We start from the raw sequence: 24,074 nt of genomic DNA, 5'->3' as shown, positions 1-24,074 counted from the left end.
TAAGCTACAGCACTCCAAAGAGTGCTAGACTTCAGCTAGCTGCCCAGTGGTGTAAAACGCTGAAATCACTGGGAGATGCCTCTAGGCTTGGGGACCGATTTGGAGTTGGGACTTTGAGATATGATTTGAATTCTTAAGTTTGGTCATGTATGTTATGCTTGTTGTATTGTTACAGAATTTGATATAGCTAATAGGAATAGGCATAATTGAAAACTGGATGTTAAATCAAAAGCACTCTTGAAGGTGTCAGTATCTCCTAAACTGTTTCTCCAGCCCCCCACCCCTTGTTACTTTGAAGTTCAGTTCAACTGAAACAGAATTAACTTCAGTTAAAGCTGAATCTGGCATAGAACCGAATGTTTCTAGCGTGATTTCTTGGCGTGCTTGTTGACACAGATCGGACTCTACAGAAGCCTTAATTTTGGGGTACATGTTTTCAATGGGGGTTTGCTATGTAAGTACTTAGGTCAGCCCAAAGAGGAGCCCTGCTGGCTGGGGGCAGGGTGCTTGCTTGAAGTTGTGTGGTGAAGTCCCTGCAGTGTATGTATGGATGAAGTGACCTTTTGATAACTTGCTTTTTTGTATTTGGCATTTTGATTCTGCTAATAACTGCTGCATCGTGTTCCTCATGTCTCTTGCAAAATATATGGTTACTCTATAGTTTACGTTGCAGTGTTTCATGGACTTAAACAAGAAAACAACATGCAGTTTGCTCTAGAAAACTTTTAGGACAGTCTAAATATGTAGAGAATTTGTGTCATTTTCTCATTTTTTCGCAGTTCTCAGCAGTGGCACCAATGGTGTAAATATCCTGCCAGATTCTGCAGCCACATCAGAATCACTAAGTAACGCAACACTGAAAAGTTCTGACTCTGAAGACAAGGTGAGTTGGAGAGGGATGCTCAAGGTGATGCTTTAAAATAATATTCTCTGAACAGTGCCTATTTGTTTAGTAATGTGAGAGCAGTTTAATCAGCGATAGCCCCCTTACAGGTCCATACTATGGTAGTACACTTTAGGTGTAGTAGTAGACTATACTGTCCTAGTAGTATACTATGTTTATCTTTACTAACTCAAGAACAAAGATTTACTGAACCCACAGTTTTGGATGGTTTTTCATACCTATTTTCCCTCACAAAATATATTAAAAAAAATTGCTCAGTTCTGTTTCTACTCTAATTGGTTCTTTTTAGTCCTAACTTTATTTCTAGCTGTGCTGTAAAATCTTGCTGCTGCTTGGCTGATGCCATTACTACCACAGACACTGGATTCCTGTGACTTGGGTGCCTTGGTTCAGTGGACTGATGGTCACAATGCTGCTTTTCCATCTCTTCAGATAGCATGAAAAAATAAATCTTCCTCCTATAGGTTCACCGCTTACTCTGCATGCAGAGAGAGTCAGGGGAGTACAGAGGGGTGGGAAGCTGTTGTCTCCTCCAGTGGCTGTTGCTGGGTCTGACTGGTGCTCCTGGCAGGCCAGAGACTGGGAAGCATTTACTGAATTCCTGGTCTCACCTGAAAGGGCTTTGGTTTTGAGCTGGGCAAACTGAGCAGCTCGCACATGTTCAGTCTTCCTCCTGGGACTGCCTAGCAAACCCAGTCCCCTGCCCGTGGAGGATGGCTTTACAGATCCTGGCTTGGTTTCTAACAATTGAATGTGGAATGGTGTTGGGAAGTGTGAGGGTGGAATGCATACAGGCAGCTGAAGCAAATAAGTAACATAAGTGTAGAGACAGGAGCTATAGTGGGTAAAACCCCAGAGGCAACAAATAAATTCCCTACAGGTAATGGTGGAGGGAGGGGGCAGGTAAAGACATCTAAGTGTTAACAGTTGTTTATTTGGTACTTTGAAAGTAATTAAATAGTAATGAAAGAGGTAATTCCCTGTTCTGTGCAAAATGTGTCCAGTCCTTTCCTTCCTGCAGGTATTGAGCCTCGTAAGAGATCTTGATGATCAAGAGGTCCTTGGCATCTTAAGGGATGTTGAGGAAGACCTGGGGGATTTTAAGGGTGTGGGGGGTTTGGGTGGTTTTTCAGGGTGGGTTTTTTTTCTGGTAGCTTCATTAGACAATGGATTGCTTTTTGGTGACACATTGAGCATAAAAGTAGTATTAACAATGCTGGTGTCTGCAATGGTTTACTTGAAATTCAAGTCTCAGTTAACTTTGAAGTCTGAGTATCTAAGCAGAAAGACTTCAAGTGTGAATGGCAGTTTAAGGTTTAGCGAAAGACTACTGTCATAATTCGGCAGCAGCAAGTAAATTCATTGCATGGATCAGTATGAAGGCTTTGTAGGACAGGCTTGTTACCTCTTTATGCCATTAGGGAGACATTCTATACATTTTTAACTTTTTAACTAGAAGTCCCCTTGATTTTAATGAAAGTCTAGAAATACTGACCTAGGAGGACACTTTCTGGTAGAAGAAAGCTCTTAAATGTGGGTGTTAAGGATCATTGAAAGCTGAGTGTTAAATGGTATAGAACTTCATAACTGAACATTTGCAATTTTATCAAGGAGTGTGGTGGGATATTCTTCATTCTCTTGGCATTTGTAGTCAGCTTCACCTGTGTGAAGCTTTGTCACAGCTGTAACTGGAGTTCGCACAGCAATTAAATGCTAGAGTCTGTCTGCAGGACGTGTGGTTGCTTGATAAGGATGAATGGTTACATCTGGAATTAGAGGTTTTGTATCAGTGATTGTTTAGGCAGATCTGTGGTGTAGGTTTGATGTACCACAGGGAAAGTGAGGGCAAGTACATGGCATTTTGTGGTTATATATGAGCCTACTCTGCCCTTGTTACAGCAGATGTGAGTCATTGTCTTATTTTACTGGCAGAAAAGATTTTTTTGAGGTCTCTGCCTTGTGCTTATACGAGGTAGTGGAGTGAAAATGTTCCCCGTTGTTGTCCTACTCTAAGCATCTCTGTGGTAGCCTGTAGCTATTTGGGCGAAGCCTTGACTCTGTCTTGAAAATCCGCAGGGAACTGCAGGAGCCCTAAACAACATGATCCTTAAATGGGTACAAGCTCCAGCCTTCGAGCCAGCCTCCCTTGACTGGTGGGAGAGTCTGGTGGCTGAAAGTCATCAGATGTATGGGGAAGCTTGGTGGGCAGCTGAGCCCACTGTGCAGCCCTTTTGGCAGCAGGGAGGTACCGATGCTTATCCAGAAGGAAGACCTGTTAAGGAGATCCTAAGCTAATGTAACTTTTCCTTTTGTTCAACAGAATGCTTTAACCCTGTCTACTCTAAACAACAACAGAGGATTATTATTTTTTTTCTAATGCAAAATTTGCCTCATAGCTCTGGAGATGTTACTTGTCATTGTAAATGACAGTGTGACTCACCATGTTGTAACATGTGGGTTTTGTTTAGAGAAACTCCATTACCTAGGCTAAAGTTTTTGATTTCTTTTCTTTAGGCGGGCGAATGTCAGAAAAGAGAGTCCAACAATACTTCAGATGGTGACAGCTGTGAGAAGGCGGAACTAAATGCACAGCAAGCATTTGTATTTGGGCAAAACTTAAGAGATAGAGTTAAGGTACACATGTGTTTTGTTATCTTGACACTGAGTTGATGTATTTAAGGCTGAGCAGCAGTGGAACAGATCATTTGTTGGCATGAGCATTGCACAGTTTATAAAGTACTTTGAAGCCGCTATATAACAGGGTTAAAACCTCCATGTATGTATGCAAAAATAGAAGCTGTGAACACAGTTTGGCTGTTTAGTAAAACTTGTCTTCTAGACATTAATAAATTAATACGCTCCAGCATAAGAAGCTTTTTCAAATAAACAAATCTACTGCAGTCACAGGTAACGTCTAAAGCGTGATGTTATGCTTTCTCTTACCTTTTGGGTGAGAATTAAGTTGAAATGTTTTCCTAAGATGCTCCCATGCAACCAAGACTTCATGGAAAAGGTGAGAAAAGAAAATTAGGGCAGCCTGGGTTCAAACCGGTGCATGGAATAATTGGATTGTTGGTACCTCCTGTTGAAGACAGGTTTGCAAGGGTTTCCTAGCATAACAAAAGGAAGCGTAGTACTGGCCATAGGCTTATATTGTTTTATTGTAGAATGTGTTTGTGGATGGAACTTTGACTTGGGAAAGAATGAGCTCAAAATTTTGTGGTTGGTAAAAACTGTCAATATATACTTGTTCTTTTATAGCTAGGAGATGAAAGCAGTGAAACTGCCGATGTGCAGAACGCTGGCCTTCCTACATCAGATGTACCTTCTGCAACAAATTATTTTCTACAGTACATCAGTTCCAGGTGAGACTACAGGGAAACTTTTATGACGCTTTTTCCTTATTCTGTGTTCAGAATTATTTGTTGTTCCGCTCTTTGTTGGATGCAAGGTTATACTGGGTCAGTGGGGACCCAGGCTTCTGATGAATGGGGTGGCAAACTTCAGATCTGGGGGAATGCTCAATCATGTGGTCAAGGGAGATGCATTTGGCTCCATTTACCTGACCATGTTCTCACAAAGCTTCTTCGGTAAATTAATCAAGCATAAGATAAGTCTTCTCATGAATGTTTAGAAGGAAACACTGATGGAATAAATTGGAGCTGTCAGTAGAATCCTGTAGAGACCTGTGCTGTATTTGTGTTGTTCAGTGCATTTTATATATGATAGGGATAAAGGAAAGAATGGTTTAAAAGTTATATGTTCATGATAATAAGCTTTTCAGAGCAATACAGGGCGCTCGTATGAATAAGTAGGAGCCTAACTGGGAGGCCTTTGAGAGAATTTCTGATTAGGCAGTAGTATCAGAAGAAATTTGATGTAGGTATACATAAGGCAGCCAGGAGAAAATTGTGCTAATTATCTATATACAGTGGTGAACTCAACAGACAGCCTTCACTTAAGGCTAAGATGTCAGTATGGCTCTGAAAATGTTAGCTCAATATTGGTCAAAAAAGTGTTACAGAAAGAGTAGAAAACGGGATTTTTGTACTATGCAGCTGTGAATACAAGTAATAACTGGAAAAGCATGGGGGCAAATCCCGCTGAGAGTGACAGTGGCATCTCTGCTCCTGGAAGAACCTGAACTGCAGATTGAGGTCATGAAATAATGGCAAGAAAAGCACCCATAATGTGTGCTTGCCTTGTCCTTACATTCTGCGTTTTTAAGACCCTGTTGTTCACCATGAAGTTGGCACTAGGCAGTTTTGCAGCCTGAATCTTTCAACACTGAGCTTTTCAGATGATGCGCTGGAGAGGCAGAAAACGCCCCAGAGTGACTGTGTGGATGCCAGGTCAATGCCTTTCCAGAGACATGTCAGATTTTTTTAAAATCAGATTTGACAGACAATAATATCCAAATACTGGAATATTTGTTCATATCTTTCAACTTGTATCATATTTCAATTGAGTCTTCACTTTAGGAAGATTTATTCATGGTAGATCAATTACCAGAAACCTAGTTTTGGGTTTGCCTTTAAAAAAAAAAAAACAACCCCACAACAAAACACACAAACCTTAAGTATCTCTAAGTCGTGGTGGCTTTGCTTTTTAGCTGAGAGGGCAAGACATTATGATGATGAACTTGCAAAAGGAAAACTCCTCCCTGCGTGTAACATACTATGAGTCCTTAAACTGTATGGCACCTTAAACAGGTGCCATGGTAGGTACCAGTAGATCCCATTGAGTTCCCAGTTGACATTTGGAGCTCAGAACTGTAGTATTTAATTCCCTTAGTAGGCAAAACTTTCTGCCTCTGAGGATTTCCTCTGTTCTTGGAATCTCCTTGTTCAGAAATAGCAACTCTACCTGCACGATTTCAAGTTTGGTTCTTCTTGAATTGTGTAGTGACGTACGTCCCCGCATTTTCCAAACCTGGTGAAATGCACATAGGCTTGATTTCAAGCGGTCTGCATGTTCACTTAGGAAGCGTGGTGAGGTTTTAGAAAGATATGCCTGAAGGGCAGGCAGATGAGCAATGACTTGTGAAGTTTTTATAGTTCAGTAAAATAGTAAAACTCCTAAATGGAGTTTAAAATGTGTTAATTTAAAAAAAAATCATAAAAATGCCGCATGGGAGGAGGACTCTTGTCCTGTAAAGAAGGTGTAAGGGCTGAGGTTTGATTGTGAAACTTCTTGGCGAGGCTGTAGCACTGCAGATAGTCTAGTAAAAGGCGTTACTTACCTCTGCTACGTTTGCTTCAGTTACAATATTGCAAGTGGTTTTGTTTCAGTTCTTTCTGTTCCTGAGAAAATTGACCGAAAATGTGTAGTAGTTCAAGTTTTGTGCATGTAGAATGCTATTTTAAAAAGTATGTTACAGGATTAAACAGTAAGCCCTGACTTAGTGTTCAGCATTGTTTAGTATGTAATTAGACATCCAAAGGGAAGATATTTACAGTGATAAAATCATTTGTCTTCATTCTGGGATAATTCTCATTCTGTAAAACTAGTATGTGCTCTCATGTTACTAAAGAGAACTAAATTTTGCCTGTATTTGTGTCAAACAGTGCTTAATTTTTAAAGCCAGTGACAATTGCTCGCTTAAGGAATTTTATCACTGGAAGATAAACAGATATTTTCCTGACTTATAAAAACTGGTGGTTTTTTTCAGTGTAGAGAACTCTACAAACAGTGCAGATGCATCTAGCAACAAGTTTGTTTTTGGACAGAACATGAGTGAGCGGGTCCTAGTAAGTATCCACTGGGCATGAAACGTTGTCATCTTCTGAGCAGTTTGCGTTACGGATTCTCACTTGGGAATTTTGAGAAACTTTAATATTTGTCACTCTGGAGCATCGTTTCCCTTGTGGGTAGCTTATTCTGAGTGCAGCATGGGGGTTTGTTCAGCAGTGTGCTCCCAGATTTCCCTGCCAAGCTCTGAGGAGATCCAGCACCTTCTCTGTAGGGCGTGTGGTTCTCCAGTCCAAGCACTCTGTGGCCCAGCTTGCTGCTTTAAGCGGCTTCAATATAGATTTTTGAGGGTGTTTTATGTTCTGTCCCCTCCAAACTGAGAAGAGTTCTGCTACGGGACTCCCCCAGTGATGGGATTTCAAGGCCAGCAGTAAGGCAGCTGCCTCAGTACCTGGGTATGGTTCAGGAGATTCTCTGTTCGTTGTGTACCAGCCCAAGGTGTAACTTCCAGTGCCTCGCTGCTTCCTGCTGGTTTTATTGCTGTGTATTGCTGGGGCAAAAGGGAAACGTTTAATGCCGTGGATTCGTACCCATCCAACCGCCGAGCAGGGAGTTCAGTCAGGTGTGCTTTAAGCTGACCTGTAGCTGAAATCAGTTTGCTTTGTTGAACACAACTTCAAAATAAGGGTTGAAATTCAGCGTCAGTTCCGGGGGAAAATAATTTGAACTGGTTCTCAGGTCATGCTCCATTTGGTCCCTTGGCTGGGGCACTAGGACAGCCTTTACCGTGGAAGCATGTCATCCGTGGGGTGGTTCTTTTGCTGCGTGGTTGATAAACGCTAGGGCTTCCCTCTGTAATCGATTGCTAGTCTTGTTCTGCAAAATCTGTGTGTGTGTGTTCAGTTTACCACCTCTTCTTTTTGCCATAGAGTCCACCAAAATCAAATGAAGGTAGTACAGAGAGTAATAAGGAGAATGCTGCTACAGAGTCTGGGTCTGAATCATCTTCTCAGGAAGCCACACCAGAGAAAGGTGAAAAACAAAACATTGTTTTAGGAATGGTAGCTAATCCTTGCTTAAATGATTGCTTTTTTCAATATCCTGTTCCTTTATAAAAAATAACATTATTTTTTTTATGTTGCCCTTACTATCCTGTAACCAAAGATGGAGGCTGTGGGTGGGAGGTGTCATGCTGGATGCTAGTTTCTCCTCTCCTTTCATCTTTAATGTTAAACACATACAGGCCACACTGTTGTGGGTGGGTTTTGTGGTCATTCTGCAGCATAAGGGAGTATCTTCAGCAGAATGAAAGCAGAGGGAATTAGCATGGCAGGTACTGGGAGTGTAGAAGAAATGTGGCAAACTGTTTAACAATTCTGTTATATTTCCAGTGACTGAATGTCTGACTCAAATGTATATTGTATTGAGTGGGTGCACCAAATGTTTTGCATGAACCGAGAACTGTTTGCTGGATTTTAGACTTCTGTGACTCTTCAGATTGGCAAGGTTTTCTGGAAATTTGGGGAGCTATGGGAGTTCTCCAGCAAGCCAAAATAAAAGTGGAAGATTAATTGCGCTGTATGTGTGTGGGCACAACCATATAGCTGGTAGCAGTATCAGTACTGTTGGGGCACCTACAGATATGTAGGTGTCCCTGTGTTAGCAAAGGCTTTGAAATATTGTATGCGGGACAAAGTTTTTCAGTAACTTACCTCTTCTGTCCTTTGTGTCATCTTGTGCTTTTAAAACAAGTCTTAAAAGGCAAGCTTTAACTTTGGTTCAATCCAATTTCTGGTCTTCTATCAATGTTTGTCTTCTGCACTTTTATTTCTCCAAACTCTGGTGTACTTGTGTGAGAAGTTTATAAATCTTACAAAATTATACGCTAATCATTCTCAAACTTTCAAAATGCTGTTCAGCTAATAATATTTCAGAATCGCTGGCAGAGTCTGCAGCAGCCTACACTAAAGCAACAGCAAGGAAGTGTTTATTAGCGAAGGTAGAAGTGATTACTGGGGAGGAAGCTGAAAGTAATGTCTTACAGGTAAGAAACGGATCGAGTAGAGGAGCTTTTGAGTTTATGGGATTCATGTGGATGTCCAGTGGAGGCACATCACCTGATTCCCTACAACTCTGCTGTCCTCTAGATCTCTGATGTACTTTCTTGTCTCAGAATTCAAACCTTGGATGTTTATTATCAGATCCTTACTCTGTTGTTTCTTAATTTCCTCATTCTGAATAAATGTTAGTGTTCTGGCCATCCAGATGAATATTAAGCATACTTTCCTGAATCCATCACATAAAGGCTTCCATTTCCTACAAAACAATTCTTTGAAGAAAATTTAAATGAACCAAATATTTTTAACTTCTTTTAAAATTCTTCAGTAGTACAATAATTAAAAACTCAGAATGGACTATTATGCCAGCACTCTGGCTTCTTGCAGAGCAGAAACCATAAAACAGTATTCGAGTTTGTCTTGAGGTTCCAAATTGAAATAGTGATGTTTAAAGGGCATTTGGTCATGACTTAGACTCCTGCTTTTATTTGTGATTTTTTTTTTAAACACTGTAGTTATTCATTAACTTGAATATACTTACTGACCTCAGTATGTCCTTAAGAAAAGCGTACGAGGCTTTCATTCATGTAAAATGAAGTGGTATATATAATTCCCCCTTCTGCTTTATCCTCCAATTATAGGGGGCTTTTTTCTCGATCTTTTAAGTTTCTCAGCACTTGAACTGCATTATTTTTTAGGGATAGCTTTTTGTTCGTACAGACATGCTGGTCTGTTGACACCAAACAGATGCACTGTGTCAGCAACTAATGTATATCAGTTATACTTGTATTATCCTAAAAAATAATCCATAATGTTTGCCGCTTTGGTTGTCTTTTTACCAGATATAAACAGGCTTTAAATAGTTGTCCTGGTACTTCTCTGTTTCGATATAATTCAGAAATTCTTGGATGCTTCATGTAATTGAACAAGATGCTGAAGAGATGAGTCCCGTTTCACTTAGGAAACCCACAGCTTTTGGTAGCTGAATAATTAACAGAGGGCTGATGTGCATGTGTTGGAACTTAACAGACCTCTCGCTTATTTTCTGGGGGTTTTCCTGTGAAATTTAACGCACTGGAATCCCAGATGGGATTTTTACGGACAGAACGATGTTAATGTTGCGGAAATGAAGAATACAGAGCAAGGTGTTTTGTGGTGGAGAAAATGAAAGGGAAGGAGTGAAAATGGAAGTATATTTTCCACCTAGTATGTGCACGTATGTGGGGAGCTTGAGGAGTGATGGTGTTAAGTATGAAACCTCAGCAGTGACAATGAAGCTGGATTAGAGAACGGGATATAAAGCAGAGAAGTTCAGCAGGGCCAGCAGAAGCGAGCTTTTATGGGAAGCAGGAACAGCCCTACCATTAGAAGGCACAAAAGCTGTACTTTTTCAAACTGATGAACCAGGAAGGCAGGAAAAATGCCTCTTACTTATTCATGACTTCATGTCAGGATAGTTGATAATGAGTTAAGATGTTTGTTCATTCTTTCTTCCTTAATACAGGAAGAACTTTGCTTTGGTTTTGTTGTGCTGGGTCTTCCCAACAACCAATATGACCTTTAGTGCACCTAAGACTTCTTGTACAAGAACTGACTGATCTAATAGATGACTCTTAACCATTTTCTTATCATAATAAATTTAGACACTTCCACAGAAGAAAATCTTACCTGAAAATTATTCTGGTTGTTTGAACTTGAACAGAGGTATTCTTTAAGAATATATACTCCTGTTAATAAAACCTTATGAAACCAGACAGCATATTCTGAGGGATTTATTGCAAAAGAGAGGACAACTGCTTTGGTTTGCACAGCTATAAACAGTTTAAAATTCCAGTGTGAAATCTGATTTTTTGTTTTAACTGGCTGTAGTGACTAAAGATGTATATTACTTCAACCAACCACTGTACTACAGAGGCGTTCTCTCTTACAGATTCAGTGCAAGCTCTTTGTATTTGATAAAAACTCTCAGTCTTGGGTGGAAAGAGGTCGAGGACTTCTCAGACTCAATGATATGGCCTCAACAGATGATGGAACATTACAGTCTCGGCTGGGTAAGAGGAACCAGGGGAAATGAGGTACTGGATGACAGTCGGTGCTATTTTCATAGGATGATTCCATGACACACAGCTGCATCCACTTTAGGTTGTGTCTTAGCTACAGCAACTCAGAAGTAGTTTGGACCCTTTCTCTTGCTTCAGTTTATGGCCCTTTCCTTCAAAGAGTATCTTTTCATATCCTCCTATTGGAGCAAATGTTGCAGTTACTTTTTTCCCTGTGAAAGCAAGCTGTATTTAGCAACTGAGTATTTGACTAGAAATTTATGGTCATGTTCTTCAGATCTGGGCGCTTTGGGACAGGGTGCTTGTGGCGGGGGAGGTCTCTCTGAATAGTGCACAATTGTCCAGACTGGCAGGAATGTGCATTAGCCAGAGATTATCAGCTCAGATCCAACCACTGGACTTTGATGTATTAACATATAAGACTTTGGAGTAAATACCTTGAGACATGACTGATAATCTTTAAATAGCCTACATTCTTCTGATTAACAGTTGTAACAAGATTCCTGTTGTAAGGGCTTTCCCTTAATATTCTTTGTGAAGAGACTTAGCTTTTTATTCTGTGAATGGTTATCTTGGCTGTTTTGAGCTTGCTGTTTCTACCTAACTGATCTTGTATGTTGGCTTTAGTGATGAGGACTCAGGGGAGTCTCAGGTTAATCTTAAATACCAAGCTCTGGGCTCAGATGCAGATCGATAAAGCCAGTGAGAAGAGTATCCGGATCACTGCCATGGATACAGAGGACCAGGGAGTTAAAGTTTTTCTTATATCAGTGAGTACCGTTTTTTGTTTACATCTTGACCTTCCTATGAAAACTGGTGCTTCCTTATGTTGTAGTGGATGTAATGCTCAGTAGTGCCAAGTGACAACGGGCACACACTGAAACACAGAAAGTTCTGGCTGAATATGAGGAAGAACTTCTGTGCTCTGAGGGTGACAGAGCACTGGAACAGGCTGCCTGGAGAGGTGGCGGAGTCTCCTTCTCTGGGGATATGCAAAACCCGCCTGGCTGTGACTGTGCAGCCTGCTCGAGGAGAGCCTGCTTTAGCACCAGCTTGGATTAGTTGATCTCCAGAGGCACTTCCAACCTTGACCGTGCTGTGATTCTGCTTCCCGTTCTTCCTTGCATCCTACCTCCTTACCCTGACCCTCTCCCCAGAGTCAAGGGGCTTGGCAGACTTTGCTTGTCTTAAAAGCCTTACTAGTTGTGAAGAAATTCCACGTAAAAGCTGCCCAAGGTTGTCCAAAGAGTAGTCCACAGAGTAATGATATCTGTTCTGTGCCTACTGAGACTATAACTGTAGTGTAAGATTAATGCAAATCATTTTTTGCTATAAAGGGAAACAGGAATTTCATAAATCTCTAATAGCTTAACCAAAATTAAATCTACCAGAACTTGTAGTGCAGAAAGCTGTCATTGCCTGTGTGCGGTGTGGGTGGATGTATAGATGCTCGCTGGAAGTGAAACTAAATCTGTCAAGAGCATTGTGTTAACAATGAAGGGTAACACATTTTAACTTTGATTTTCTTTTAATACAGTATTCCAAGCAGTAGCAGGACAGTGAAAGTGATACCTATGATTGCTAAATGGGGAAACTGTGATTCCAATTAGAATTAATGAAACACTGGGGGGGTCATGATACAGTGGGCAGGAAAGAAAGGTCATTCCCTAACGTCTGCTGGGAGCACTTAAGGGTTTTGAGAGGTCTGAATTGCATTCATTTGACTTACACTGATTCTACTCAAGGAGTTGCTAAAGAAATAAATAAATGTTCTTATGGATCAGAAGCTAAAAGAATAGCAACAAATGGTCAGATGCCCCTCTGACGTTAGGTTTGTAGGACTAGGATCCGGATTCCCAGAGTGGGACTTAATGATACCAAATAACCATTGATTAGAAAAAGCTGTGAAATTAATGGGGAACTCTTTTTCTCAGTACTTTTTTCCTAGATTTGAAAAGTTTGAGTTAATCTGTCATCAGGTTGTTCACTAGTGATTTTAGTACTGATGGAAAGTATCTTGTATGGAATAACTTATTCACTGCAGCTCGCTGCAGGGGGATTTTGCGGATGTAGAGGTGACTGATGGGGAGGATGGAAACAGTTTTTTATGCAAGAATCTGAGAAGTGCAGTTGTTACCTTACAGTTAACTTGGGCTCATGGTAATAGTAGTTAGTCTGACTTAATTGATGTAGTGAAGACAGTTTCATATTATTCAAAGGGAATTAAATACTTGGTTTGACAGGCCTAAAATCTGATTTTGAATTTGAAGGCATGAAATGGCCACTAACCTTTGAGAGTAACAAAGATAGATTCTTGGGCGGGTTGTCACAAATGCCTCCTTCTGAAACAGCTGACCATTGTAAGAGAGAGTGTTTAAAAAATAAATCAATAGAAGGCTTGGAATCATCACCTGCCTGACTGCATGCCCAGTCAGTTTTCTGATTATACCCTAAGTTGAAATTTTATGTTGGTGCATCATGAAACATCCAAGTGACTTGGTTGTGATTAACCAATATGTGAAGTTGAGTGATGAACCTGGAAAAATCTGTGCAAGACCAACTTTCTTTTTAGCGTGAGCTTTTGGGAGGTGCCAGGAAAGCTGTGTGACTCTGAGTGAAGAAGGTTATTTAAAATCTGCCTGTACTGGTCACGTTAGCCAGAGAATGTTGGTGCTGAGCAGAGGAATATTCTCTCTCCGTCGGAGTTCAGGATATCTAAGATCTTGCTGTGTACACCACAGCCCATTCTGACCTAGTTTGAAAAACCCTGTGTGAGAAAACTGGAAAGCAGATCGTGAAATCTGGCATGACTGGTGTGTATTACATAAGTGGTGGTTTATTCTGTTATAATTCTTTGCACCTTTTTCTTGTTTCTGAATATTAAAAAAAAAAAACAACCCACAGGCAAGCTCTAAAGATACAGGGCAGCTGTATGCTGCGTTACACCATCGGATCTTGGCCTTGCGGAGTAGAGTGGAACAAGAGCAAGAAGTCAAGAATGTAGCACCTGAGCCAGAGGTAACGCAATCAAATGAGGAAGACAGTGATGATGATGTCATTGCACCTTCAGGATCAGTTGGAAGTGGTAAGCAAGACAAGTTTCCTGTTTTCCATACGTTTTCTCTGTTCTTTAAGGCAGGCTGTCCTCTCTGTAAGTGTACATCAGAGATGTACATCTGGCCTCTTGCTGCTCGCAGGTGTGTGGAGTAAAACTCGTTACACAAATTGTCTCTTTGAATGCAGCTACTTCTTGCTGCTTCTCCAAGTGGTAAAAAAGCCCCTGCGCTGCTTCCTTCTGAGTTACATGTCACAGTTCAGCAGAGGTTATCTGTGTTTTAATTGGTTCTAGTTTTGTTTATAGGATTTTTAAGGGGGTTGTGGGTTTCGTTTTGTTGCCTCGGCCACGCTGGCTTGCATATAAAACCTGAGATGACTGTCGTGGGCTGCTGTCAGCAGGCAGGATCCAGACTGACTCTGGAGTTGGAGTGCTACTGAGGGCAGAAGGCTTACGAAGGGGCAGGGAAAGAGTGTAATTAGTTTAATTATACATAAGGAGATGTAACTTAAGAAAAGCACTAGGTTTCAGTTTGAGGAAGGCTTCCTTCTGTACTCCCAGCTTGGGATTCATCTGTGCTTTGCTTTCCTAGAGCGCAGAACATCCAGCCTTTGACAGGGACTGGTTCTACATCCTGGTTTGCTGCAGGGAGAAAGAAATGAGGATGAACAAAAGCAGCAGGTGGATTGAAGAGGCTGGAAACTGAGCTTTTGGGCTCGGGGATGCTACTGGGATCCCCAGATCAGTCAATGGCATAGAATTCTGCAGCAGACAGCTTAAATCTGGAGAAGGAGGACACAAAGCAGGGGGAGGGGGAACTCTCCTGTTCTCATCTGTCATTGAAATCTTAAATCTGATGCTTCTCTAGGCTTCTCGGGTAGGGTCTCTTGTAAGGCAAGAAACAAAATGTATTATGACAAAGACCTACTTTGTTTGTTTCAGGTCCTAATGATGAAGGTGATGGGCAGAATGTTGGCAGCACATAGCAGATGTGAGCCGATCTGCTTGCAAGGCTGCTATGAACACCATCTTGCAGGCATCTCTGGATACCCCAGGCCAGCTATTATTTCAGGCAGTGTTGAAGGCTCCAGGACTTAAGAACTGTGCATCCCTGTTCTGTTTGTTTGGTTTTTTGGTCTGGATCAGTAGATTCCACACAAAAAAAGCAGACTTGGAAACTACCTGAATGTGGTTTGGGATGTGAAAGCTCATCATATTGATGAGCCAAAAAAAAAAAAAAGAAAACCAAACATTTCCCCTCTTCCTTGTAATTGAAATGGCACATTACAGCTTGTCACAGCTTTTCATTGGGACCTTTTGACTGTTTCTTCAGTAGTTCATGTCTTGCAGGCCTCCGAGATAGAACTTTCCGACACGGTTCCAACTCGAATTCTGCTTTCGTAAACCCTCCTCCCCCCTTATGAGTCTCTGCCACCTGCAGGGAAGCCGTGTCCTCACCAGTTCCTACGCTCACTGATGGCCCTTTGGGGTTCATTCTTTTTTTTTTTTTGGACTGCAGATCGGGCAGATTATGTTTTTACCTTTTAATCCCAACGTAGGTTGTAGACACCGTTGTTCCCTGTCTAGTGGGTTTGTAAACAGAGAAACAAAACATTGTGGTTCACCAGAAAAGCTTTTTTTTTTAATGCGGTAATAAGAGACTTTAAAGTCCACAGGACGTTTTGCTAACTTTTTCTTTCTTCCCATTTCATTATTATTATTTGGGGATTTATATTGTGGTGATACTTTTTTATTTTAGTTTTTCAATAAGATGCTCTTGTGTGTTGAAAAAGTGAAACTATTGTTTTGTACTGTTCTTTTCTGTTACTATTTAAGGGAGAGCTAAGCCACTATATATAATAGATGTTGCATACAATTTTTCTTAGAAAATTATGTTTCTGTGGCTACAATGAAGTGTAGGAGGCATGCAGGTTACACCTTCAGAAAAGTTGATGAGGAAACAGCTGTTAGCCCTTGGAAGAATAAAATAGGCTCATGTAATGAGCTTTGTCAGCCATTAAAATCTGTATAATAAAGCAGCTCTCATTTAATGGCTTGATTCAACAAGCCATTTAAGCACTTGCCTGACTTAACTACATGTGAATAATCTTACTGAAGTCAATGCAACTATTCATGCTTAAAGTTGAGTACATTAAATATCTCGCTGAATTAACGGCCTTAAATAGAAAATTAACTTCTAACCCTTCCTATCCCTGTTCTGTTTCCTGAAGTCTTGCAGCATGAAGAAAAAGGTAACATTGCCAGCTTTGAATAGTTTGGGCTGAAGGATATTGTATTCTGTTCCACCAAAATAAAAGCAAGAATGTGTTTTCCTGTGTGTAATTCTGAAGTACTCCTACTGTAACCGTAACTCACTTTTTGCTTTGGATGTTTTCTAACAATTTTGGCCTTCTGTGTGAAAATTTAGGCTCATTTTGTTGTGAAAACATATGGTATATTGTTGTCCAGGAAAGCTGGAATTTGGTAGTCACTAAGACCAGTGACCAGGTCACCTTCCCTATAAATTCCCCAAAATGTTCTACTTTATAAATAGTTTACTGAGAGATTATTTCTTACCTTGCTTGCTCTTTCTCCTGTAGGTTAAGGAGATCTAAAATGCACCATTTAAAAGAAAATTAAAGGGGAAGAATTTAATGTAGCATGAATTGAAAATGAAAAGCCAGGTTGTAGCACAAAAGCAACTTGGAAATTACTCAAATAGCAAAACGGTCCTTATTGCCTCTATTATAATGAAACCCGGTTTTCTTCACCAGGAATCAAGAACATGTTTTTACCTGTTAATTGCTGTTAATCATTGTTGGGGGCTGAAGCTGTTGGGGCAGGGGGGTGCTTTGCTTTTCCCCGTAGCCTGTTGAAGGAACAGCTCTGATTCCTTTTCCAGGGAGTGAAAAGGGCTAATGATTAGCTGTGCCAGTGCAATTGTGATTTCTCTGGATTGTCTGCTCATGCCTTTCTGCATTTTGGGTTGGTTTTTTTTTCCTTCCTTACAGTTACGGGGTGTTTTAACCATGCACAAACCTATTGATGCACCCCTTCTCACTAACAGAAGCATGTGTCTTAACACCCACCTGCGCAACTGTTTCTGCATCACAAGGTCTGGGGAACTTCTGTGTGTTCAGATAAGTCATCTGCATTTTGGATCTTGGATCTTCTTACACCGAGATACTCAGATGTAAACTACTCTCTTCAAACAGCCTTGCAGTGTAACGCTGCTTGTTGTCAGCAGAAAGAAAATGAATGTGTCGTGGCCAGCAGAGCCTACTTGTGGAGAAACGGGTGTTACCTCCTGGTCCCAAACCCTGTGGGCTCCCCGCAGGGTCTCACTTTGAGGTGCTTTGCCTAAAATGAAATTGATGCTGTGTGCATGAAGATCCAGAAAAACGGAGTAAGCGTGCTTGCTTTGGGGTTTAGTGGTGGTGTGGAGTCACCTACTGCATTCTGAAAAAAAAAAATAATAAATCAGGCAACTATTTACTGATACAAAAAATTTATTTCAGCCAGAATTGCATATATGTTTGTAGTGAAGAGGGCAATACTGCTGTGAACCACCCCCAGGACTGGGCACAGATTGAGTTCAAGCCCTGCCCAGCAAGACGTTATTAGGGCAGAGCAAAACTTATTTCACTCTCTGCTTTAAACCTTAGTCAACTAGTGACAGGTAAAACCAGATAATGCCCATGTGTTTTGAAAGATTTGTGTAAGACTGCCCTATGGGAGCGTATGTGGGAACCACATTGAAACTTTTATCAGAAAACAAGCAAAGAAAAAATGCCCCGAGCCCTGCGCTGGGCTGTTAGAAGCGAGGTTGATGATAACCAGGTTTGCTGCCTTACAACAATCTTCCCCTTGTATCATCCTCCTGCTACATCTTTGCTTTTAGGCCTGTTAGTGTGTGGATGTTGTTAGCAATTCCTGTACATCTTGTTCTGGCTGCTGACTGATGGCACAGCCTTTCAAATTTTCTAGGAAAAAAAAAAAAGACTGAAGAGCGTAACAAAGTTGAGCATGCCTGAACAGGAAAATGTTGCAAGAACAGTGGTGTTAGTAAAACCAGAAGTAAACCTCTTATCCGTAAAAATTTCAAATAACGTTACACGCACAGGAAATGCAAACATTAAGGTAAGGCAATGTGTAGTCACAACATCTTTCTGTGGTCCAGTTCCCAATGTATGATATGCAACTTAAGGAGACAGGGCAGGGAAAGATCTAAATAAACTAGTCCTCAGCAGTCCTCCACTGAAACCGGGCAGGGCAGGTGTCCAGACTGTTAGAAGCCTGCAGGAATTAAAAAAACCTCTCTGTAATGACTGTCCCCCCTGTTCCCAGTCACTGAGGTATCGATTCCATTGCTTCGGTGTTGCTGCCATAAATGACTGTTCCTGATGCATCCCATTCTGCAGTTTGACTGGCCTCTTGTTCTCCCAGTGAGTGTAGAAAATGGTTTATTTCCTTTCTAGAAACATGTTACATATTTGAAAGTCTACCATGTTTCCCCATAATCTTCTCTAGTTTTAGGAATTCCAATTATGATAATTGCCATAATTTGTCATGCAAGATTTCATTAAACTGACTTTTCACTGTGTGCTTTTCTCCCCTTGTTCTTTGGTCTTTCTGTGCACTGACTTAACTGACTCCGGAGTTTGGTTTATGTGGGTAGCAGCTAAATTCAGACAGCGTTATAAAGGTATTTTAAAATAAAAAACAATTTTTATTTTAAAATAAAATAAAAGGTCATTTTCTGCAAAGATTTGCACAGAGCAACATTGGTGCTCAGAGAATTGGTGAACTAAAAGTCAATCTTAATTCTTGGCTGCTGGTTTACGGTGCAGGTGCCTTGCAAAGCTGTGCTCGAAGATCATTTGTGTCTCATTTGAAGATAGTAATCTGAGTTCCCTTTTGATTGCCTCCTTCCGAGGGCTTAAAGATAAGAAAGGTGATTTTTGGCATCAGGAGCGCTGGTAATTGTGTTGCTGGGGGTGGGCAGTGAGTGGCTTTTCCAGGGGTGTCTGTGGATGGAGTTGGGGTGCGTTTTAAGCGTTCCCAGTGTTCTGCTGGCTTGCCTTGGCTTCTCACGAAATGTGGGAAGAGCCAACTGTAATGCTGTAGGTGATGTCCTCCTGGGCAAGAGACCGGCGGGTATTGGCCAGGCTGGGGAACTTCCTGCTGGTAACTGCTGAGCAGCCCCCAAGGCTCTGTCTGCACTAATTGTACGCGTGGGAAATGCTCATTGTATTGACCGCTGATGGCTCCGGCTTGCAGACAAGGTAAAATCCCTTTTCTGGTGGGGTCAGGTCAGCGGGTAGGTCTGGGATAAAGCCATACAGAAACCTCTGGAAGGGGGGAGGAGGGGGAGATGTTCTGAATGTGACTTGCTGCTGGGTGGTTCTGTCCTCTGTTCTAAAAGGGGTTCAGAGGTGAAGGAAATGGTTATTTGCAGCTTGTAAGATGCACGCTTGTAAGTCACGATTACGGGACCTGATACTCCCTGTGTCAGCTAACTGGCATTACGGTACATATGTAATTACGGTTAGATAATAAAATATTTGGAGTCAAGATAATTGGGATTATGATAATTGAGGAGATCATGATAAAGTATTTGGAGCCAATATATTTGGAATTATGATAAGTAATTATATATGATAAATAGTTATGGTTAGATAACAATAAAATATTTTGAGTCAATATATTGGGGCTTATAATTATTGATGATGAAATATTTGGAGTCCATATTTGGGATTCTCATAGATAAATTATGTGATAAATACTTATGTTGGATTACAATAGATAATTATATTGATAACAATGAAATATTTGGAGTCAATATCTTTGGGATTATGATAGATAACTAATTTTGATTAGATAATGATAAAATATTTGGAGTCAATATATTTGGGTGCTGGAGGGTGACAGGGCCCTGCACCTGCCGCCTAGAACGGAGGGCCCGGGCGTGCCTCGTGCTTGTGTGCAGTTCAGTTTGCAGCTGTAAGAACAGCCACCTTCTGGGGGTGCAGGGGGAGCAGCACCCTTGCTAGGTGCAAGGGCCAGGATTATTCCCTTGTTATACGCCCCCTGCACCGGGCAGGGACCAGGGGCCTGGCTGGGGGGTGTTTGTAAGTGCTGGTAACAAACAGCTGTTTCTTGGGGTAACCTGGGGCAAGCAGCTAGCTCCTTCCAGCTGCTTTGAGATCCTGTCCAGAAAAGAGGTGCTGGGGGGACCCTGGCTTAATTGAGAAATGCACAAATTAAGTATTTAGTAAGTTCAGTGTACAGGGGAATGAGAAATAGACAGGGGTGAGAAAGCTTGAGCTGAGCATCACTCGCTTTATGGACTTTGTTGGGCTCCAGGAGTCACCTCGGTGGGGTGAGCTGGGCTGGAGGGAGGGCACAGGGGGAGTGCAGGGGGGTTGTTCAGCGTTCTTAGTCACAAACTGAAAGTAACTGGAAAAACAACGACGGATGTTACTATATAAGGGCAGTAGAGCTGGGGTCAAAGCATCTGGGTTATTTCAGAAGGGGAAAAAAATGAATGATGCAAGTGTAACAGGCCACGGAGACAGCTGGGGCCATGGCAGGCCTTGGAAGTGCACCGCAAATCATCCCAGTGCTACTTCGTTATAATTATAGCCCCTAAAAGCAAAAAAAAAAAAAAACCCACACCCAAAACACACCAAAAACCCAAACGAACACATGAAAAAACTGCAAAAAAAACACTAACCCCGCCGCCGCAGGCAGCACGGATGCGGCCGGGGCCCGCAGCCTGCCCGGCCGTGCGGCACGGGGGCTCAGGCACGGGGAGTGCCAGCGCCCGCCGCGCCCGCTGCTCCGGGACCCACCCCCAGCTCGGCGCGGCGCCTTCACCCAGCCCCTGCCGGCGGCCCCGCCCCTCGTCCCGGCCCCGCCCCGGGGGCGGTGCTGAGCGGGCGGGGCGGCCCCGGGCTCTCGCGAGAGCTGTGCGCGCGGCCGTGCCCTTGCGGCGCCATGGCGGGGTACTGGGACGGGCCCGAGGGCGAGGAGTGCCCGCGCCGCGCCTGGCTCACCACACGCGTGGGCGCCGCCGCCGGTGAGCCCCGGGGGAGCGGGGGGGGGGGGGTGGGGGCGGCGGCGGGGGGCGGCAGCGGGGCCGCGCTGATTGACGCCGTCCTGTGTTGCAGGCCTGCTGGGCTCGGCCTACCGCATCATCCTGCAGCAGCCCAGCTCCGCCCTGGCCGCCTTGCAGATGGCAGCGGGGGACACCGCCACCATGGGTAAGGGGCTGGCCTGCCCCCCCCCCGGGCCGCCTCCGCGGGGCTTCCCCCACCGGGCCTGGTGTCCACGAGCCCGGGCCGCCGGGCCTGGCCTCCCCCCCTCCCCGTCGCAGCACTGTCCCAACTCGCCGGCTGCAACAAGGCTTTTCCCCCCCATCCCAGGTTAACTCCAACAAGCAGATCCCACGCCTTGCCCCAGCACAGCCACCAGCCCCCACGAGGTTTCAAAGGTTCATCTCCTGCCCGCGCTGTTTCTCCATCCCCTTCAGGCCAGCCCACCCTGCTTCTTGCCTCTGCTGCGCCTGGATTCTTCCTTCTCCCGGCTCCCCTGCCAGCCGGCCTCTCCTCATCCCAGCCCCCTGCTTCTCCCAGGGCCTCTCCTACATCCAAGGCACTCTCTCTGCTCCCTCTGCTTCTTCCAGGCCTCTCTTCATCCAGTGCTCCTCTTCATTCAGTCCATCCCTTCCATACCCCTTAGAGCTATTTAACTACTCAGCAGGAACCAGCCACAGCTGCACATTATCCCCGTCAGCCAGCCCACCGCCCCTGAAGCCAGCCCACCGCTGTATATTATCAATGTTAATTAACCTGCCTTCATTCCTCTATAATTCTTCTACAATCAATTAGGATTTCAATAAATCCCGTAATCGTAAACCAGCATGCTGCGTCCTCTTCCCAATTCCCACACCTGAAGAAGGGCTGTCCTGCCCAGTGTTAAGGGGCCAGACCTGGTGGCCTGAAGCCATGTCTTTTGCCTACAGACTCCTTGGCCCAAAGCAGAGAAGGCAGGGAAGCTGAAATGCTGTCCTTGGTCTGTGGGTTTTGGTTCTTCAGTGCTTTTTTCAGTTGATTTTAGGATCAGCATAATTGCGTTTTCTGCTGAAAAACTGCATAGGTTTCTAATGAGCTTGTGGTTTACGAGTTTACCATACAGATGGACAATTTTTATTTGGGACATTTCTGTTGTTCCCCAGAAAGATGAGCTGAAGTCTGCAGATGGGTCCTTCATGACCAGGAACTTGTATTACAAACATAAAAAGATTTTTTTGTGTGTTTGCTTGACACCGCTGTTTGCAGAAGTTTGCAGTTAGATAGATGTAGGGTCTGGTGGGGTGAGGTGTGTAATTCAGCGGGCAAGACAATGCTGCTTCTGTGGTTTCCTAGTTCAGTTCAAAATTCTTAATTTCAGAATCGGTTTTAGAAAATAATTTACAAACTCAATCCATTTTTCTAACTATCCCAAAATCATTGCAAGCCCCAGGCAGGCAGAGGAGTAAAGTGCCAGCACAAAGTGACCTTAAAGAGAACAGAGTTGTCCGTTTCTCTGCCTGATCCCTGGGAGGCTGGATTGGAGCTGTGTTTCAGGGAAACACCCCCCCTCCCCCCCTTCTCTTACCCCCTGGCTGCCTGGGGGCTGCCCCACTGCCCCGTCTGGAAGGGAACCGAGCTGGATGCAGTGGGGTTTGTCCATAGCCATTCGCACACCCTGCCTGGTGTGCTGGCCCGCAGCAGGTCCTGGGGATCCAGCCAACGGCTGAGCTGCGCCTGCTGGTGCAGGACCCGCACAGCACCGGGGTGGGTGCCTGGCTGGACCAGAGAAGGTGCCAGAAGGAACCGGGATGGGGCTTGCATAATGCCGAATCTCACTGCAGTGGCTAGGATGTGATGCTCCTGGGTGGTCAAAAGCAGATCTTGCTTCATTTTCCTCTTTTTCCCCAGAGGAACTGTTGTACAGCACGGTGCATCTCAAAAATGTGCTTTGTTCATCCTCAGTTCCTTGAGGGGTTTTATTTTGGTTTTTTACCTCTTGTTTACAGCCACACTAGGAGCTGTGTTTGGCGTAACTACCTGCCTCAGTGCCCAAATCCGAGAGGAACCGGAGGATCCCTTGAACTATTTCATAGGCGGCTGTGCAACAGGAGCCGTCTTGGGTGCCAGAGGTAAATGTGGACAGTGCCCGCAATGAAACAAGCCCTCTCTGGTGTTAGAAACCTTTCTGTTAGGGGAAAAACGCTACAGAATCTTGACGTCAGGCTTATTTGGTAAAGATTCATCTCAGCATCAGATTTCCGTCGCGTTCCGGTTTCGTTGATGCTGCGTTGTACAGGTCCGCTGGCATAAACAGCGCCCAGCAGGGCACCAGGGAGAGCCCCAAGCCGAGCTGCAGAATGAAACCAGAGCTGACCCAGTACTGCCAGTTACAGCTTACCAGTTATAACTTGAAATTGCAGGGTATGAAAAAAAAAAGGTCATTGTGGAAATCCAAGTTTTCTTGGCAACAAATGTGACTTGCTTTACACGGGAAATACAATCTAACGTCTGCCGTGTGAATTCTGCACGTGCTCTGAGGGACAAGCTGGATCGTGCTGCAGTTGCTCCTATGGCACCTTGTCCAGCTAGATTAGCTCCTGCAGATATTTACCCAGCTCTGTTTTCTTTAGGCATTCAGACTCAGTGTTCAAGATGTGAGGGATTTATTTAAGTTATGATTGTGGTGAAATAGAGTTTGTTTTAAATTTACCTAGGGTTTTTTTTGATTTCCTAGAATTTGAAGCAGCGATGGTTATTTTTGTGACTGAGATAAGCAATTCCAGATTGCCTATGTAAGGAGATAGGGTGGTGGATTGTAGAAACTGATATTTCAAATTACAATCTAAAAGCATGAGAAAGCTTATTTAAAAAAAAAATAATAATACCACTTTTCTGATTTCTGTTGCCAAATAATGGTCAAGGGACTGTGAGTAGCTCATGGAAAAATTGCAGGATCTGTCGAGGTCTGCTGCACAGTCCCTGTGGCCTAATAGATCTTCTATGGTTTGTTGTGGTTTTTCCAGCTCACAGTTACTTGACTGGTACCACTGCGTGTTTGGGGTTTGGAATTACCGCCGCGCTAATGAAGATAGGCAACAAGGAGGGCTGGCGGCTGACGGGACCTCCCAAGCTGTAAATGTAGCCGTTCCTCCCTGTCAGCTGTCTCTTGAATGCTGTATGTAATAACACATTGTGTAATAAAGATACTGTCAAATCAGCAAAATTTTGATG

At 43.3% G+C, this 24,074-nt stretch overlaps 2 protein-coding genes and 1 long non-coding RNA gene across 4 annotated transcripts in view; 2 read left to right on the top strand and 1 right to left on the bottom strand.

Annotated features, from left to right (window-relative positions):
* The window catches only part of RANBP3 (RAN binding protein 3), a 48,846-nt gene extending 30,476 nt beyond the window's left edge, over positions 1-18,370 (top strand). For both annotated transcript variants that reach the window (XM_056337346.1, XM_056337347.1), the window contains 10 exons: positions 780-883; positions 3,419-3,538; positions 4,166-4,269; positions 6,576-6,654; positions 7,525-7,627; positions 8,515-8,639; positions 10,583-10,703; positions 11,340-11,482; positions 13,617-13,797; positions 14,710-18,370. In XM_056337346.1, the coding sequence (XP_056193321.1) occupies positions 780-883; positions 3,419-3,538; positions 4,166-4,269; positions 6,576-6,654; positions 7,525-7,627; positions 8,515-8,639; positions 10,583-10,703; positions 11,340-11,482; positions 13,617-13,797; positions 14,710-14,753 (1,124 nt within the window). In that variant the 3' untranslated portion in view covers positions 14,754-18,370. The remainder of the gene's footprint in view (positions 1-779; positions 884-3,418; positions 3,539-4,165; positions 4,270-6,575; positions 6,655-7,524; positions 7,628-8,514; positions 8,640-10,582; positions 10,704-11,339; positions 11,483-13,616; positions 13,798-14,709) is intronic.
* Positions 18,371-18,830: 460 nt separating this feature from the next.
* Positions 18,831-20,584, bottom strand: LOC130148653 (uncharacterized). The gene is made up of 2 exons (XR_008821609.1): positions 20,504-20,584; positions 18,831-19,185 (listed from the first exon to the last, which is right to left on the bottom strand). It is a non-coding gene; the product is annotated as an uncharacterized LOC130148653 (long non-coding RNA).
* A 108-nt stretch (positions 20,585-20,692) lies between these two features.
* On the top strand, positions 20,693-24,066 carry NDUFA11 (NADH:ubiquinone oxidoreductase subunit A11). Its single transcript, XM_056337460.1, has 4 exons — positions 20,693-20,848; positions 20,940-21,032; positions 22,850-22,972; positions 23,867-24,066. The coding sequence occupies exons 1-4, from the start codon at positions 20,767-20,769 to the stop codon at positions 23,977-23,979; spliced, it is 411 nt and encodes a 136-aa protein (XP_056193435.1). The 5' UTR covers positions 20,693-20,766; the 3' UTR covers positions 23,980-24,066.
* Positions 24,067-24,074: the final 8 nt, after the last annotated feature.

Source organism: Falco biarmicus, chromosome 4 (genome assembly GCF_023638135.1).
Source record: "Falco biarmicus isolate bFalBia1 chromosome 4, bFalBia1.pri, whole genome shotgun sequence".
NCBI classification, from domain to species: domain Eukaryota; kingdom Metazoa; phylum Chordata; class Aves; order Falconiformes; family Falconidae; genus Falco; species Falco biarmicus.
Note: the sequence above shows the minus strand (reverse complement) of the source record. Positions and strands in the feature narration are given on the sequence as shown.

Bases quoted from the DNA above. Each gene is read 5' to 3' on its own strand.
- NDUFA11 (XM_056337460.1), top strand. From the start codon at position 20,767: ATGGCGGGGTACTGGGACGGGCCCGAGGGCGAGGAGTGCCCGCGCCGC. The intron at 21,033-22,849 runs GTAAGGGGCTGG...TCTTGTTTACAG, and splicing joins GGGGGACACCGCCACCATGG to CCACACTAGGAGCTGTGTTT. The intron at 22,973-23,866 runs GTAAATGTGGAC...TGGTTTTTCCAG, and splicing joins AGCCGTCTTGGGTGCCAGAG to CTCACAGTTACTTGACTGGT.